This window comes from Lolium perenne, chromosome 4 (genome assembly GCF_019359855.2).
Source record: "Lolium perenne isolate Kyuss_39 chromosome 4, Kyuss_2.0, whole genome shotgun sequence".
Classification (NCBI taxonomy): Eukaryota; Viridiplantae; Streptophyta; class Magnoliopsida; order Poales; family Poaceae; genus Lolium; species Lolium perenne.
In genome coordinates this window covers 164,175,654-164,194,522 of record NC_067247.2, presented here as the reverse complement: position 1 = coordinate 164,194,522, position 18,869 = coordinate 164,175,654, and the positions used below count along the sequence as shown (strand labels likewise).

At 45.6% G+C, this 18,869-nt stretch overlaps 1 protein-coding gene across 1 annotated transcript; it reads left to right on the top strand.

Moving 5' to 3' along the window:
* The first annotated feature begins 13,267 nt into the window (after nucleotides 1–13,267).
* LOC127294415 (uncharacterized) lies at nucleotides 13,268–17,321 on the top strand. Its single transcript, XM_051324217.2, has 4 exons — nucleotides 13,268–14,496; nucleotides 15,858–16,073; nucleotides 16,162–16,253; nucleotides 16,353–17,321. Exons 1-4 carry the CDS (start codon nucleotides 13,402–13,404, stop codon nucleotides 17,074–17,076), a joined length of 2,127 nt encoding a protein of 708 aa, XP_051180177.1. The 5' UTR covers nucleotides 13,268–13,401; the 3' UTR covers nucleotides 17,077–17,321.
* The last annotated feature ends 1,548 nt before the right edge of the window (nucleotides 17,322–18,869 follow it).

Sequence of the window (18,869 nt, the reverse complement as noted above, 5' to 3'; positions counted from 1 at the left end):
CCGTAAAGTTTCTTGTCAGATTTTAACAGTATTTCTATCTCAATTACAAGACTAGCGCATGGTAGAAAATGGATGCCAATACTACAAAAGTAATTCAAAATACTACTCAGACTATGTTCATGATAATTAGTTCATGTTTTAATCTAATTACTAATGAACTCCCACTTAATACAACATCCCTCATAGTTGTTAAGTGGTACACGATCCATATCCACTACACCAAAACCGATCATCACGTGAGATGATGTAGCTTCAATGGTGAACATCAACATGTTGATCATATCATCCATATGACTCGTGTTCAACCTTTCGGTTTCCGTTGTTCCGAGGCCATGTCTGTACATGCTAGACTCGTCAAGCAAACCCAAGTATTCCGCATGTGCAACATGGCTTACACCCGTTGTATGTGAATGTTGAGTCTATCACATCCGATCATCACGAGATGCTTCGAAACGACGAACTATATCAACGGTGCATACGAGGGGAGAACACTTTATTATCTTGATATTAATGTGAGGGATCATCTTATAATGCTACCGTCGCGTTCTAAGCAAAATAAGATGCATAAAGGATTAACATCACATGCAATTCATATGTGATATGATATGGCCCTTTAGTCTTTGCGCCTTCGATCTTCATCTCCAAAGCACGGACATGATCTCCATCATCAACTGGCATGATCTCCATCATCGTCGGCGTAGCGTCAAGGTCCATGGCGCCGTCTTCATGGTTGTTCACCTCATGTAGCAACTATTACAACTACTTTGAAATACTACTCATCATGAAATTTAAAAACAACCATAAGGCTCCTGCCGGTTGCCACAATACAATAATGATCATCTCATACATATTCATCATCACATCATGGCCATATCACATCACCAAACCCCTGCAAAAACAAGTTAGACGTCTCTAATTTGGTTTGCATATTTTACGTGGTTTAGGGTTTTCGAGAGAGATCTAATCTACCTACGAACATGAACCACAACGGTGATACTAGTGTTGTCAATAGAAGAGTAAATTGAATCTTCACTATAGTAGGAGAGACAGACACCCGCAAAGCCTCTTATGCAATACAAGTTGCATGTCGAACGAGGAACAAGTCTCATGAACGCGGTCATGTAAAGTTAGTCCGAGCCGCTTCATCCCACTATGCCACAAAGATGCAAAGTACTCAAACTAAAGACAACATAAGCATCAACGCCCACAAAACCATTGTGTTCTACTCGTGCAACCATCTATGCATAGACACGGCTCTGATACCACTGTAGGGATTCGTTGCATAGAAAACAAAAAAATTCCTACCGCGAGAACGCAATCCAAGCCAAGATGCAATCTAGAAGACGGGAGCAACGAGGGGATGATCAAGACTCACCCTTGAAGATTTCCAAAGCCTACAAGAGTAGGCTCTTGTTGCTGCGGTAGACGATCACTTGCCGCTTGCAAAAGTGCGTAGAAGATCTTGACGGTGCCACAATCGGGCAGCACCTCCGTACTCGGTCACACGTTCGGTGTTGATGACGACGTCCTTCTCCCCGTTCCAGCGGGCAGAGGAAGTAGTAGATCCTCCTCGGAATCCCGGCAGCACGACGGCGTGGTGGCGGTGGTGGTGGAGATCTCCGACAGAGCTTCGCCTAAGCTATGTGGGAGAGAGAGGTAGGAGGGAACCGCTAGGGTTTGGGAGAGGGGGCGCCGGCTAGGGCAGCCTTGAGGGGGTGCGGCCATGGTGGAGGCTTGAGTGGTCGGCCAGCCCCTCCCCTCCTCTCTTTATATAGGTGGAAACCCCAAGGATTAGGTCAAAAGTCTCCGAATAAGACCCCAACATAAACCTTCCATATGACCAAACCTAGGGGGAGTGGGACTCCCCCCTTTCCTTGGTGGGGTGGCCGGCCACCATGGGGAGGAGTCCACTTGGGACTCCTCCTCCCTTAGGTTGGCCGGCCAAGGTGGGTGGAGTCCCTCTGGGACTCCACCTTCCATCCTGATTTCTTCCGGACTCTTCTAGAACCTTCTAGAACCTTCCAGAGAAAATACCGGATCATTTTCAAACCTAGAAAATGACTTCCTATATATGAATCTTATTCTCCGGACCATTCCGGAACTCCTCGTGATGTCCTGGATCCCATCCGAGACTCCGTACAAAACTTCGAACTCCATTCCATATTTCCATATCTACTTAAACGACATCAAACCTTAAGTGTGTCACCCTACGGTTCGCGAACTATGTAGACATGGTTGAGACTTCTCTCTGACCAATAACCAATAGCGGGATCTGGAGATCCATAATGGCTCCCACATATTCAACGATGACTTTAGTGGTCGACTGAACCATTTACATACGATACCGATTCCCTTTGTCACGCGATATTTTACTTGTCCGAGGTTTGATCATCGGTATCTCTATACCTCGTTCAACCTCGTCTCATGACAAGTACTCTTTACTCGTACTGTGGTATGTGGTCTCTTTTGAACCATTCATATGCTTGCAAGTTATTAGACGACATTCCACCGAGAGGGCCCAGAGTATATCTATCTGTCATCAGGATGGACAAATCCCACTGTTGATCCATATGCCTCAACTCATACTTTCCGGATACTTAATCCCATCTTTATAATCACCCATTTACGCAGTGGCGTTTGATGTAATCAAAGTACCTTTCCGGTATAAGTGATTTACATGATCTCATGGTCCAAAGGACTAGGTAACTATGTATCGAAAGCTTATAGCAAATAACTTAATGACGTGATCTTATGCTACGCTTAATTGGGTGTGTCCATTACATCATTCATATAATGACATAACCTTGTTATTAATAACATCCAATGTTCATGATCACGAAACCATGATCATCTATTAATCAACAAGCTAGTCATACAAGAGGCTTACTAGGGACTCTTTGTTGTTCACATAACACACATGTATCAATGTTTCGGTTAATACAATTATAGCATGATATGTAAACATTATCATAAACGCAAAGATATATTATAATAACCATTTTATTATTGCCTCTTGGGCATATCTCCAACACCGTCGTCTAGCAAGAAGAGAAAGAAACCTTGAAATTCGTGAACGCACTCATGATAAGGTCCTTGGTGATTTAAGGGCAAGTGTTACCACAAGAAGGCAATTGGCTAACTTTAGCAATCATCATGTCTGTATCTCCTTAGTGGAACCCAAAAAAGTATTTGAAGCCCTTGAAGATTCGGATTGGTTGGAATCTATGCACGATGAACTCAACAACTTCAAGCGCAATAAAGTATGGACTTTAGTAGAGAAGCCAAAGGGGTTCCGCAATGTTATAGGCACTAAATGGATTTGCAAGAACAAGCAAGATGAGTTTGGAAATGTTGTGAGGAACAAGGCAAGATTGGTGGCTCAAGGTTTCTCTCAAGTTGAAGGAATTGACTTTGGAGAAACTTATGCTCCCGTGGCTCGCCTTGAGTCCATCCGTATCCTTCTTGGTTATGCATCACATCATAACTTTAAGTTACAACAAATGGATGTGAAAAGTGCATTTCTTAATGGTCCTTTGCATGAAGAGGTTTATGTTAAGCAACCCCCGGGGTTTGAGGATCTCAACTTTCCTAACCATGTCTATAAGCTTGATAAAGCACTTTATGGTCTCAAACAAGCTCCTAGAGCTTGGTATGAGCACCTTAAAGAATTGTTAATAGACCGTGGGTTTGATGTTGGGCTAATAGATCCCACTCTTTTACTAAGAGGGTCAATGGGGAGCTTTTTGTTTGCCAATTATATGTTGATGATATTATCTTTGGCTCTACTAACAAAGCTTTCAATGATGAATTTTCAAAGCTTATGACCGATAGGTTTGATATGTCTATGATGGGAGAGATGAAGTTCTTTCTTGGTTTTGAGATCAAGCAATTGAGAGAAGGGACCTTCATCAATCAAGCAAAATATCTCCAAGACATGCTCAAGAGGTTCAAGATGACCGAGATGAAAGGTGTAGCCACTCCTATGGTTACTAAATGTCATCTTGCATTAGATCCCAATGGTAAAGAGGTGGATTAAAAGGTATATTGCTCCATGATTGGATCCTTGCTTTACCCTTGTGCATCTAGACCGGGCATAGTGTTGAGTGTTGGTGTGTGTGCAAGGTATCAAGCTTCTCCTAAGGAGATACACATGATGGCTCTCAAAAGAATCTTTCGATATTTAGTTGATACCCCAAGATATGGTATTTGGTATCCTAAAGGCTCAAGTTTTATTCTCAATGGATATACTGATGCGGATTGGGCGGGAGACAAGGATGATAGGAAATCAACCTCTGGGGCTTGCCAATTCCTTGGTAGGTCCTTGGTGTGTTGGTCTTCTAAGAAGCAAAATTGTATATCTCTCTGCACCGCCGAAGCCGAATATGTTGCCGCCGCAAGTGGATGCACTCAATTGTTATGGATGAGGCAAACTTTAAAAGAATACGGTGTCATTTGTGACAAAGTGCCTCTATTATGTGACAATGAAAGTGCTATCAAGATTGCCTATAATCCGGTGCAACATTCAAGAACGAAGCATATTGAGATCCGGAATCATTTTATTAGGGATCATGTTGCCCGTGGTGATATTGAGCTTATCTATGTTCCTACCAAAGATCAACTTGCCGATATATTCACGAAGCCTCTTGATGAAGCAAGGTTTTGCTATTTGAGGAATGAGCTAAATATTATTGATTCAAGGAGTATAGCTTGACCATCTTGCAAACACACCTTTGGCTCAAAACTTTATTTGGTTTAGATGTGGGCATGGAAATAGGGGGTGCGGTTTAAAGTATTGAGCTATCCCCCCCATAATGCCAACATTAATAAATCATTCTCGTTATGTCATATGTTGATATGTGAGCTTCAATGATGAGTAGTGGCTTGGACCCAAGATATATCTTCGCGGTGCCATGCCATAACACTCATATATGGTGGCCTAGGCCACCACACTCTTATTTGTGAAGAGTTGGAGTAATTTGGATCTTAATTGGATTTTATTTGACATCTCCTTGTTTTTATGGGAAATCGCTCATTTTTGGCCCTCATTTGCGTTATTTGCAAAAATGAGTGATCATGTTCCATCCTACAGTTTGGATCATCTGTCCTAAGCCTATCACATCTAAGCCCTATCCTCTTCCTACTCCGAGTGCACATAATTCCTGTCTAAAATTAAGTTCTGGCCCAGTTTTCAGCTTCGCCGTAAGTTCCGGTCGTTCCAACCGGAACTTCCGGCTGGATCCTTCTGGCCAGCGTCTGGCTCATGCGTTACTGTTCTGTCGGTGGACATTTTCCTCCGGGACCAGAAGTTCCGGCTCCAACAAGCGGAACTTCCGCTCTTACTTTTTTCCACATAATGGGTCGGGGATGGGGAGGCAGTTCCACCTCCCCACTTTTCCCCCAAATCGAGTTCTTCATGACCTCTCTCTCCACCTGTGGCGCCGGCGGCTCCCCCGACCGGATCTCCCTCCTCCAGTGTCCTCCGCCGGATCGGCTCCGTGGATCGGCACCCTCTCCTTCTCCTCCTCCATGGCTCCTCCCGGTTTGTGCTCTTTCCCTCTCTAGATGTGGGTTGACCTCTCTAGATGAATTTTAGGGCATACTCTAGGTCTAGCCTTGGTAGAATCTTTCTAGGTGCTTGTCTCCTGCTAGTGCTTGTCTAGATTGTTGGTGTACAATGATTCACATCGCCATTACCGTGAATCCGAAGGGAAATCTCGCTGTTTTCGAACAGCCGGAAGTTCCGGTCGCTCGGGCGGAACTTCCGTCGGTTCCCACCGGAACTTCCGGCCTGGCATGTTTATTGTGCTGTACTCAATATTCTGTTTAGGATCTGATTTTGGGCTCCTTTATTCGTGTGCACTCATTTTCCATCCACCACCCTCTTGTATGTATCCCAGGTAGCTCCAAGAAGAGAGGCAAGGGTCATGTGGACGAGATAGAAGAAAAAGTTGAGCGCACTCAACCATCCAAGCTCACAGCTCGTCAACTCGCAGCTCAAAGGCATACCAAGTCACCCGCAGTTCGTGGCAAGCAAGTTCATGTGTCGGTGAAGAGCATGCCTTATCTTGAGTACAAGGAGCTACGGCAAGTGAACCCTTATCTCATCCCTCGGAACAATAGGGTTGAGGATAAGCGCTTCCACAATAAGTCTCAAGAGGAGATCTTTTATGAGATCTATGTGACCTTCAAGAAGGGGATAGCCACTCAACACGCCATTGACACCGCCAAGATGGCTGCCACAAGGTACTTTGAAGAAGCTTATGCAATGTGTGGTGAGTTTGGGCTCTATCCCATTATGGAGCTCAACAAGGACTTTGACATCGGGTTGATTCAACAATTATATGCCACCGTTCACTTCGAACAAGATGAAGCTAGAACTTTCCGGTGGATGACTCATGACACCCTTCTTGAGGCTAACTTGGCAAGCTTTGGAGATGCTCTTGGATACCCTCGCTCTTCGGGTGTGAATGCAAATGGTTGGAGGTCTCATGATAGTTCATTTGCTCAAACCAAGGAAGTCTTGGAACCTCTCTATATCAAAGGTTGGGGTATTCCGGGCAAGAGTGCGGATCTTCTCCCTACTTGGGACATCATACTTCGTGTCTACCGGGAAACAATTGGACCCAAGGGTGGCAACGTTGATGAATTGCATCTATATGAAGTGGATCTTATGGCAAACTCCTATGCTAAGAAGGGCACCGGTGAGAAGCTTGCTGTGATGGACTACATCTACAATGAGATGTGGTCATGTGTGATGGAGAAAAAGGTTCCTACATTTGCTCCTTTCATCATGAAGCTCATTGAAGACACTTGGGTTGCTACTTGTCCGGCTCCTCTTATTCACTCTATTCCTCTCAACATCACAGCTCATGAACTGAAGATCCTTAGGGTCAAGCGCCACAACTCGCCCATAGAAGATATTCCCCCCATGGATGAGAAGCCACCAAGCTGGGCTTCTAAGCTTGCTCGCCGCTTGCGACAGATCTTTTGTCTCACCTCAGCTATCAATCACCGTCAGTATCAGCAGCATGCTGAGGCCAAGAAGTCTCGGGTTCGTCAGAAGAGTATTATGAGGGCTCTCAATGTGGACGTGTCTCCTCCCGGATCCGAGGAGAATATCACTCCGGAGGCTGAGTGGGTTTCTCAGCATGGCGTTCCTCTCCCTCCAGATGGTCTCGAGATCGAGTCTCCTCCTCACACTCCACCCTTCCCCGGCGCTCCATCTGATCTTCCTCCCGGCTGGGCTAACGCCGACCCTTGGGACGCGTAGTTCTCCTGTCCCTTTTTGGTGCCTTGGTGCCAAAGGGGGAGAGTGAGCCCTTATTAGGTTGCTCTTCGTTGGGTATTTGCATGGGGGAGTCACAAGCTCATGTGTTGTCTTTGATTTCTATCGCTTGTGACTCCATATTTATTCTCTATTTGGTGTCGAACTATGTTCCTAGTTTTTATGTGTGGTGTGAACCTTATCGTTGTGGATGGTAAACTACGTATGTGAGCCCTCTATGGATATCTATATGTGTATGGTCTATCTATCTATATGCTTATCACTATGTTGAATTGTTAACCCATGGAAGATGGATGCAAGATATAGGGGGAGCTTTGTTTCATATGTGTTCATGCTCATACCAAGGGGGAGCTCCTCTATATCTCTCACATACTTGTTGTTTACTTTGATTATTCCTCGCAAATACTTGTGTTGTCATCAAACACCAAAAAGGGGGAGATTGAAAGAACATTTCCCGCCCTTTGGGGTTTTGTGTGTTTGATGTCAACACTAGGTATATATTTATGTGTGTTGATGTAGACAGGTACATGGTCTAACTATATAAACATGGCTGGTGAATTGGAATGACAAAACTGAAGCAACTGCTGGTTTTTCTCTTCAGGCGGAAGTTCCGGCCCCTGCTGGCGGAACTTCCGCCTAGATACTCCTCTCAGCAGATCCACAGCGCCCCTCACGTTGAAGCTCGACGTACGTTGGCCGGAAGTTCCGGTGCAGTTGGCCGGAAGTTCCGGTGCAGTTGGCCGGAAGTTCCGGTCAGCGGAACTTCCTCCCAACTTCCGGGCAAGTTCCGGAAACTAGGCATTTGTGCCCCAGAACATGCTAGTATAGTTTTCTCAGAATTCCGGAACTTGGCCGGAACTTCCGGTCACCGGAAGTTCCGCCCTAGTTCCGCCCGGACTCGGCCTGCCAGATCGGGCCGGAACTTCCGGTGTTACATGAAAAGTACCACAACGGTCAGATCTGAAATCCTTCCCATATAAAAGGCCTTCTTCTCCATTGGGACAAGTTGCTCAATCATTGCACAAAAACCTGCCAAGCTTCACCACCATTAGAGCCACCTCAAGAACACAAGATTTGCAAAATCTCATCCCTCACCCAACCAAAGCTCTTGATCTTTGGAGATTCGAAGGAGAAGACCCCGATCTACATCTTCACCGAAGCGATTCTCATTTCGCCCTCATATGCTTGAGGGCCCTTTTTCTAGTGTTCCTCTTTGGATCCCTAGTTGTTTGTTGTTGACGTATTCTTGTTGATTGTTGTGTTGTTACAGATTTGGGAGCCTCCAATTTGGTTGTGGATGTGTGCCCCAAGAACCTTGTAAAGGCCCGGTTTTCGCCTCGAGGAAATCCCTTAGTGGAAGTGGGCTAGGCCTTCGTGGCGTTGCTCACAGGAGATCTGAGTGAAGCCTTCGTGGCTGTTGGTTTGACTTTCAAAGCAACCACACTCCTCCAAACGTAGACGTACCTTCTTGCAAAGGAAGAGAACTACGGGAATCATCTACATGTCTCCGCGTGCTCCACTCTCGGTTACCTCTATCCTATTCTATCTCCTATATATTGCATAGCTATATCTTGCTTAGTTGTTAACCTTATCATATAGCAGAAACTCAATTCGGCTACCGAGTGCGTATGATCCCTCTACCATAAAAACATATTTCCAAGTGTTAAAAATTTTTGACAAAAAAGTTTACATGTACAATTCCATAATATATACGTGTTCGCCAAATTCCATGAGAAAATGATATTTTTTGTAGTCTATGTGAAAAACAGAAATTTTATCTTGTGACAAGTCTTAGTTTTAGCAGTGAATTTTGTCTTTTTTTCACACGTCACACAACAAGTCAATTTTTCATGAAACGACTTTGTGAGCTTCTACCACATGAAGATGTACGTGCGAAATTTTTGTTTCAAATTTTTTAATATTTCAAAATGTGTCTAACATGAATTTTGAAATAAAGGGAGCATACGCTCCCATGTGCCAAAATATCACTCCCGTCATATAGGTAAATTCAGTTAGTTGCATATCTAGAGAATTTACCTTTGTGTCAAGCCTAAATTGAAAAAGAACTAAAAATTTGTTAGCACATATTCACCCCCCTCTAGGTGCGGCATACGATCCTTTCAGATGATCTTGAGATTGTCATTGCTATGATGATCTTGAGCTGTCATTGCCATTGAAGCTCACTATGCCAAGTATCGCTCACTCTTTTCTCATTGCATCTGCAGAACTGGCTCTTCCTGGAAACCTTCCCGGAAGGGCCCAAGTGGGAGGCACGGGACATGCCGTCTGGGTGCAGCTTCAGGACGCCAATGAAGGATTCATGGAAGCCCACCGGCAGGACACCCAGCCTAGGTCTCACGTCGGGTGCAGCTTCACGGGACAGCGGCTGCCTGCGTTTTTCGTGCAGCGGTAGAGCCATGACCTCCGTGCCCTCTCCATGCCGCCCTACATGGAGCAGCTCCTGATCAGGAAATACAAGTTGAAGAACAATGGCCCGTCGGTGAAGGTGGCCTTGTACATGGGCGAGCGCTGCGAGCACAGGGTGCAGCTCCAGTGGAGGGCCGAGCGCGTCGGCTTCATCAAGTCCTAGAGAAAGTTCGCCGGTAAGGCTAACCTTAAGGTCGACGACACGATCGTCTTCGCCCCTGCCGACGACGGCTTCCAGATCGGTGTGTACATGAAGGAGAGTTCATGCTCGAGCAGCTTCTGCTGCAAGAAGCATCGACATGGCCCTTATGTTGATCCTCACGGTTAAGGTTGTGTGCTTGTTCTCTGTCTCTGCTTTTGTGAAGTTCTAGTTGTTGTGTTGGCCTCAGGAGGCTGTTAAAGACTTGCTTTTGTGCATATGTGCCTGTAATGTTGGCCTCTACATGCTATTGAACATTGCTTTTTGACCTAGGTAATCGTTTAAGTAGGTGTATTACCACTCTGACGCTATGATTTGATACTAAGTACTATGTTTCATGTGTATATAACTGTGTAATGTGTTTATAATCGTTTTTGTGTTGTTGTGTGCCGTTATGTAATGATAATGTTAGTACTATATTTAAATGTGGTGAGGAGAAGCGTAAACTGGGTGTCTAAAATAACAACTAAACGTATGTGATGTGGTTGATCACATATGAAGCACTTTTTCAACGCATCCAAACAAACACATGTAGAGTTGTAAACTATACTTTTTGGATCTTCTTATTAATAAAAGGCCGTGTGCATCGTCATGATGCAGAAGCCGGGGTTTACCCCCATTTCGAAAAAAAAAAACCCAATCGTTCAAACAATGGACCGAATCTAGCCGCGACCTACAAATCGGTCCAGCCTACCAAACGGGATCCTAGAACAACCGAGCAAGCATCGCCACAAAGCGAGGCCCTAATCTAAACCGTTTAGTTCTCATGATCGTGTAAGCTCCCGGTGTCCTTTTTTTTTCAAACAGGCAAGCCTAGAAACAAGCCTAGGCTATTACAAAGAGGCCTGCTCCCCGAGAGTGGATTTTTGTAGGTCTCTTTTTTCGAAAAATTCAAAAAACAGCAACTAAAAGTTTCAAAAAAAAAAAATCTTAAAAAATCTAGGTGTAGACAACGTTGTATTCTACTAACCTGCAAAATTTGAAATCGATACACCTTATATTTGTTGCTGCACAAAAATGATAAAATCCGAAAGATTTCGAGGTTCTAAAAGTTTGCACTTTTCATTGCTATAGATTCAGATTTTGTCATTTTTGCACGACGCAGAATATAAGGTATTTGAGGTTTTGAAAACTTGCAACACAACATTGTCTACTTGTAGATTTAATTCCATTAAAAAAACTTTAAAATGCATTTTTGAATTTTTCTTCTTCTAAAAACAGGCTACATGTAGGTCGAGCTAAATTTGTGGTTTCCACCTACTCTCCCGGTAATGTGGTACCGAAGAATTTAGCTCCGGCCATTCCCTCATCTTTGGGGTTCATGATGATGAAGATTGACATGGATGCATGACTTCGGAAGATTCTCGCATTGTGTTCCTTCCACACTTCCCATGAAAATAAGCATTGCCAAAGAAGCCAAAGAGTTGTTGTTTCCTCCATTTTGTAGAGTAATCCTCACCCACCAATCTTGAACCGAAGCTTCCATTTGCCCATTGAGCCGTTCATGCACAAGTTTTAAAGTGGCTTTGAAGAGAAGATGCGCCCCATATTTTTAAACTTGGTTACAAAGAGGGTGATTTCCATAATTATCCCAAGCATGGCGGTGGTAGCCTATCCACGGTCCAAATCCTATTTTGCAACTCATGCCATGGGAAGAATTTGCAATTTGATGGAGACCAAGATTTCCAAACAACCGTTAGTGAGCTTCCAACAGATTGAGCCAGGGACTCCATGAGTAAGTTGGGTTGTAGAGATGCGCTCCCAATGGGAAACAAATTGTTAAATATGCTCCAACTCAAAGCCGTGGTCCGGGTCAATTGGAGCAACCCAAACCGTTGCTATCAAGCTCCTTCCTTATCGAACCATTCTTCTTTCCAGCAATCTTGTAGACTTTTGCGGCGATATCTTTTGGCCGAGCTCCTTGTAGTCATTGGGAAGTCCGGAACTTTTTCTTTCTCACCATCGCCGATTTTGGAAATCGTTGCAATTGCAAAAAGCTCTCTCAAGATTATAGCCACGGTTGCCAGGTCCAAACCACGGTGTTGTTTCATCGGTCCACCCTATATCATTGGTTGATTCGGATCATTAGATTTAGGAAAACGCTTTGGATCCGACGACCGATCGCGCGCCAGCGATCGGTCGTCCGGCCTCGCTCCCGCGTCGGTTTATATGGGCCTGCTTTTTTCGGCCCAACAATGGTTTTACTGCAAAATACATGAGTGAGATGATGAACTATTTGTTGTAAACAATCCGTAATTTTTGTAGGATTTGTTGTTAACAATTGTTGTAAAGAGATAATTTTTTGTTGTTGATGCTAATAACAAAGTGATTTTTTATTTGTTGTAACCATTTGTGACTTTGGATAAAATAGTAGGTGATTTTTGTTGTAATTCTATCTGCAGCAAATTAAATGTCGCTTGACCACTTTGCATCATTTTGCAAACATATTGATTTTTTATTGTAATCGTTTGTGACTTTTTGTAAAAAAAAAAGTTGGTGACTTTTGTTGTAATTGAATATGTAACAAATTAATGTTTTCTTCTAGTTTTTTGCAAACATATGGATTTTTGTTGAAATAGTCTTCGGTTTTTATTAATAATAATGGCTACTTTTGGTATAAATTTATCTCCAACAAAACAATTTGTTGGTTTAACCACTTTATTGTGACATTATTTTAAAAAATGTTGCGACTTTTGTAATAGTATATATTTTTTGTACGCGGAGAGAGGATTTTTGTTGTAATACTCTTCACATTAGGGTACTGCGGGTTGGTTTCCAGAAAAAGGAGGGTGGCAAATGTAAAACCGCGTTTAAACTATTATCTGAAAAATATAGTACCGCGGGTTGATTCTCTAGAAACCGGGGGCTATAATGTAAACTTCCTAATGCGACTGATTTTGGACGTTCGATCGTGATCCGATGGTGCGGAGGACAACCGATTTTGGGGTCAGGATCCGGCGACCGACGCCCAGCGTTCGCCTTAGATTTAGGTGATTATAAGGTTATGTGTAGTGAGGTATCACAAATGGGGATATCATTTGACAATTGTGGGTCATAAGTTGGAACAGACGGTCGTTCTGTCTGGACGAAGTTATTTAGATCGACCCATAATGAAGAAAATAAAAGTAATTGCACTTTTTTTAAACGAAGTAGTAAATTGCATTTATAGACGATTAATAAGAGATATTTTTTCCTTCAAAGAAAATCTCCTATTTACTGACGACACCCATGACTCCATGAGGACTCTCATCACGGACCGCGGGCTCATTTACTGACGACACGCACCTGCCACTGGGCCCCACATCGTAACGCAGAGGCTGGTCGTTTGAAATTCGAATCCCACCTCGGCTCCTCCTCTCACGCCGCAACCCCACACTAGACTCCAACGTCTCTCTCCCTCTCCTCCTCAAATCTCTCTCTCTCTCTCTCTACCCCCAAATCTCTCCGCCCAACCAAATCCCCCTCCCCCTTCTGCTCCCGATCGGCGGCGATGGCGACGGTGACGCAGGGCGTGCTGCTGCGGCTGCTGCAGGCGATGCACACGGACGAGCGGGTCACCGGGGAGCACCGCTCGCCGGCGCTGCAGGTCACCGCCGTCGTGCCCGCGCTCACCGCCTCCACCGCCGACTCCCTGCTCTGCCCCTCCAACGGCTTCCTCCTCCAGCTCTCCGACGGCCTCCACTCCACCTACGTCCAGCCCTCCGCGCCCGACGCCGACGCGCTCCTCTCCGCGCGCCCCCACGTCGTCGGCCACCTCGTCCACCTCGACCGCCTCCGCTTCGCCAGCCCCGTCCCGCGCGCCCTCGGCCTCCGCCTCGTCCCCTCCTCCCGCGCCCTCCCCTGCGCCGGCTGCCCCGAGCCGCTCGTCGTCCGCGCCGCCCCGTGCGCCCGGGGCTACGTCATCAGGCCCGACTCCTCCTCCGACGCCGCGCCGCCGCTCATGCCCTCCGCCTCACGCGCCGCGCCGCCCTCCGATGCTCCCTCCAAGAGAACAGTCCTTGCTCCCAAAAACTTCCCGGACGCCTCGGCGCCGCCAGCCGCTTCATCCGTGAAGCGCCGGTTCTCATCTCCGGCCCCATCCAAGCAGCGAGATCCGTCGCCTGCAGCCAAGGGGGCATCACGGGCGGCATCGCCCGCCGTCAAGGCCGCCTCAAGAGCATCTTCCCCTGCGGTGCGAGGCCCATCCAGGTCCTCCTCGCCGGCGCCGTCCAAGTGCGTGGTGCCCAGCCTCGTCGCGGCCAAGGAGGAGAACCGCAGGGCGGCAAAGGAGCCGGCCATCATCGTGCCGTCTAGGTACAGGCAGCCTTCGCCGGCAGGAGGGAGAAGGGGGGCGGCGTCTCCGGCGGGCGGCGGGAGGCGGGGCTCCCTCTCACCGAGCTCGCGGCGGCTCTCGGGGGAAGGGGGCAGCAAGAAGAAGGTGCTGGTGTCTGGCATCTCGAAGATGACCGATCTGTCAGGCGGGTCGGCTATGAAGCCTGGGAGGAAGAGCTGGGACGAGTCGGCAATGGCTGTCGCAGCTGCGGCCGCGGGCTCCGTCAAGAAATCCAGGGGCAAGGTCGACAGAGATACCATTCTCAGGACTCGGGTAAGGATCATGCTGATTGCTACTACATTGTGTTGCGTTTGGAAATTTATTTATAATCCTGGAATTGCTAGTGTAGACTGTTAACTGGTCATGTTCATCCAAGAGACCAACTGGGAACTTTAATCCAGTGTGATTTAGATGCAAAATGAAGATATACAGATGCAATAGTGGAACATGCCACTCAATTGTGGGAGTTCACTTATTTAGTACTTGCTGGAATTTAACTGTATAACTCTGTGCACAACATATTGCTATGCGCCATAGTTCATTAGATTTTGAGTAATGTACTGTAGTTACTTGATACCTCACCAAAAGCAATAGTTCTGGATTGCTAGTCACTTTGCTAGTTCTGAGTTCTTTCAATATCCATTTTGCTGACCAAAAATATAAGGCCATGACAGTTTCTTGTGCTTATAATTGTGGGAGTGTAGCATACATAGCCAGACTGAAATTAAGATGAATGGAAAAACTATTAGTGCTGTATTTTTATGTGTTGTGGACTTCTTTTTATACAGTTATGTACAAATAGAACGAAGAACAATAGTTATTCTGAATTTTCTTAAGTTAGCATGTTCCTGTGTTCAAGCAGACAATCTGCAAAGTGCCTTGCAATCCAGTGTGATGTGAGGTGCAAAGGAGATGCCTATCGCCCTATCCTTTTTAAGCTATACAGCTGCAAATTCAAGCAAACAATCTGTTTATAATTGTGCAATGGAAAGTCTACCTTCTAAAAAAAATAACCAAGTGACTTGCAATCCAGTGTAATGTGAGATACAAACGAGAGAGGCCTATCCTTTTTAAGCTACACAGCTGCAAATTGTAGCAACATATTACATACTCAGTTTTGGAGTTCAATTTGAGGGTGGAAAATAGAGTATATTATAATAGAATTGAACCGTAAAGTCTTTTTTTCACAATCTTGTTAAGTGTCAAACATCTTTTAGTAGCGTATTAGCTTCGGTCATCTGGATGTGTCAACAAAGTAATAGTTCTGCATTGTTAATCACTTGGTTATTTTTTTCTAGAATATATCACTTGGTCAGTTCTGACAATATCTATTTCTTTGACAAATAAATGAATCTAAATGTTAGGCCAGTATATTTTCATGTACTTGTTGGAATTTAGCATAGCTTGACTGATATTAAGAGGAATCGATAAATATCAGTGCTATGTTTGTATGTGGTTTAGACTTATTTGTCTACAGCTATGATCAAATAGAATGAAGAGCAATAGGTATTTGTTATATTCTGAACTCGTTTAGGTTGGCATGTTTACACCTGTGTGTTCAAGCAGCTAAAACACTTTGTTTATTATATTTGCTATGGATAATCATGTACCCCTATATTCTTCTGTAACTTCAGGAAGCAATGTCTGGGCGACTTAGTGATGCTACAACAGAGCTATCCAGCAATGATGACTCATCCGTTGATGAGAGGCCAAAGCCACGAAGGAAGGCAGAGTCTACTGCAATGAAGGCAAAAACCGCGGCCCCGAAAATCATACTTCATGATGCTAAATGGACTGATGGTAGCATTTCACTGGGTGCAGTTTCTGATAAGCTTTCAAAGATTGGGAAGGTATGCGATCTCATTCTCATTTCTTTTTTGCCGACAATATCAATTGATGACCCTTCTAGTGCAGCCTTTGTTTCCTTTTGTTTTGCAGGAAGCTACTGAAAGGAGAGACGCGGCCGCAGCTGCTGCAGCTGACGCTCTGCAGGAGGCGCTGATAACTGAATCTGTTATCAGGAACCTGAGGTAACTGGCAGCAATCCCTTTGTTCATCTTCAACCGAAGCCTTTGTAGTATGTCAACAGAGTGTGATGATTGTAACATTGTCTTAATTTCTGCCTACAGCAAGTTTTCTGAACTTTGTTCGCTATCGAAGACCTCCAACCCCTTCCCGACCGTCGACTGTTTCCTTGCTGTCTACGAGGACACTCTCAAGTGGAAGAAGATCGCTGAGTCCGTAGGCAGCAACAGAGCAGAGGAAGCTGCCATCTGGGAGAAGTCAACCACTCACTGGGTCGAAGCAGCACTAGCAACTGAGCTGGAGGTCCTCAAGCTAGTCAACAGCGCCACCGGATCAATCTATCAGAAGAAGAGCAGCACCGAGAAGCCCAAGGCTCCTCCTTCAGTGATCGAACCACCAAGAGCAAGCCTGTCATCGAAGAGGCCATCTGCAAAGGTCGTCCAGCACAGGGTGTCACCACCTCTCCCTGCTGCAGCTGCATCATGGAGCAAGACCCCGGGCATGAACGAGACCGTCGAGCTCGCCAACACACTGTGGAGCGAGATGCACGTGTGGTTCCTGAGGTTCGTGAACGAGGCCATGGACGTGGGCTTCCATCTGTTCGAGGACCAGAACGTGGCGGCCAGGGGCAAGCAGAGCGGCCACATCACGCTGGTCCTCTCTCAGTTCAAGAGGATCAGCGACTGGCTAGACGGCGTCGGCAAGGTCGCCGAGGAGGAGGCCACCAGGGAGGGCGTCGAGCGGCTGAAGCGCAAGATCTACCAGTTCGTCATCAGCCGCATGGGCTCTGCTTTCGAGAGCTCGGTCTCGGTTTCGGCCAAGAGTTGAGTGATGATGCTTCATGCTCTGAAGTGGATGATTGGGCTGTCATTTTTTTTTCCTTTTGTGGATGGGGTTAAGGTCATATGATTATGAACTGAAAGGGAAGTCTCAGCTGCCAGTTAAATCAATGGTGGCAGTTCTATAGGTCGTTTTAGTTTATGAGTATGGGTTTGCTCTGTGAATAAGTCTGTCCGTTCGTGATCTTCAAATGCCTTGTGGGTTTCAGTTATGTAAGCCCTTTACATTTTGTCGCTTGGCTTTTGTTGTGTTATGGTTTTGAGTAGTGGTCAGTGTATTTTTTCGATGCACAGGTTGGGGTCTCACCTTCCATTTCGAAAATAATGGGTTTGAATAGTGGTCAGTGCTGACTTAGACTATTACTGTGTCTTTTTCAGTCATCCAATCCAAGGGCTTCGTTAAGTCATAGCAGTAATATTCTTGTTCATCACAGCGAAGGATGATATCCGGCACCTGGCTATTCCAGGCACACTCTGGGTTGCAACATGAGGCAAATTTAGCAAGCTCGGCTATCATTGTACTATTATGTTTCTTGGTAGTGGGAAACAATTGGCTGCAGAACTATCACTGTACTACTACGTTCCATGACCTGATTGGAAGAATTTAGAACAGGAAGCATTCTATTGATGTGAGGGAGATAGGCCTGTAAACGTCGCTGGATCGACTAGGTGCAGATCTTAGCCGGGAGAGAGATGTACTGTGGGTCTGAGGTTTACCTTCTCCATTTGAGATGGGGAGCTCGCCGACCTGGACATGGTGGCGACGACATCAGGTCGAGCGAGAGGTGGCGGCGGAGCTTCCCGTCGGCACTGTGCGAAACCTAGATCGGTAGGTCGTGTCGGTGGGGCGAGTGGCACTCCAGTCAACCGCCCCCACCACTCTATATATAGCACAGGCGACAGGGGCCCACCAACCAGTGAACGGTTGGGCGCCCCCGATCATGGCGCGGACGAGGTCAAGGGGTCGTACCAAGGCCGTTGGGCTCTGGTGCGGTGGAGATCAATACCAACATTCTCCCCCTTGATCTCAACTTTTCTTTTAACTTTATACTTTCACTTTATTCGTTTCATTTTGGATCAGTCCAGAGGGCATGTTTCATCGTCACAGCTCTATTGCCGATAGAATCAGACAGCCACAATACACTTCTCTGTTTTGAAATAAATTCTTTTACTTTTGGGCCTCTTATGATCCAAGATAGGTAAGACTTTCCCTTAAAACCCATGCCGGCTACGTGCTCCTTGAACACGCTGGATGGTAAACTTTTCGTTAGCGGATCTGCAAGCATATCTTTTATCCTTATATGCTCGAGACTTATAGTTTGATCCTGGACCTTGTGTTTCACAACATAATACTTAACCTTAATTGCTTTCGTAGCTGTACTCGACTTGTTGTTGTGAGCATAAAATACTGCAGGCTCATTATCGCAGTACATCTTTAGTGGGTTGTCAATACAATCTACCAGTTTCAAGTCGGGTATGAATTTCTTTAACCATAATGCCTGCCCCGTGGCTTCATAACACGCTATAAATTTTGCATACATCGTGGATGATGCAACTATCGTCTATTTGGAGCTTCTCCACGAAATAGCTCTCCCTGCGAGGGTGAATACATATCCAGATGTGGATTTTCTATCCTCTTTATCCCCCGCAAAATCTGCATCTGAATACCCTCTTATTTCTAGGGAATCAGATCTTCTGTATGTTAGCATGTAGTTCTTTATGCCTTTCACATAACGCAATGCCTTCTTTACCATTTTTCAGTGTTCAAAACCTGGATTTTCT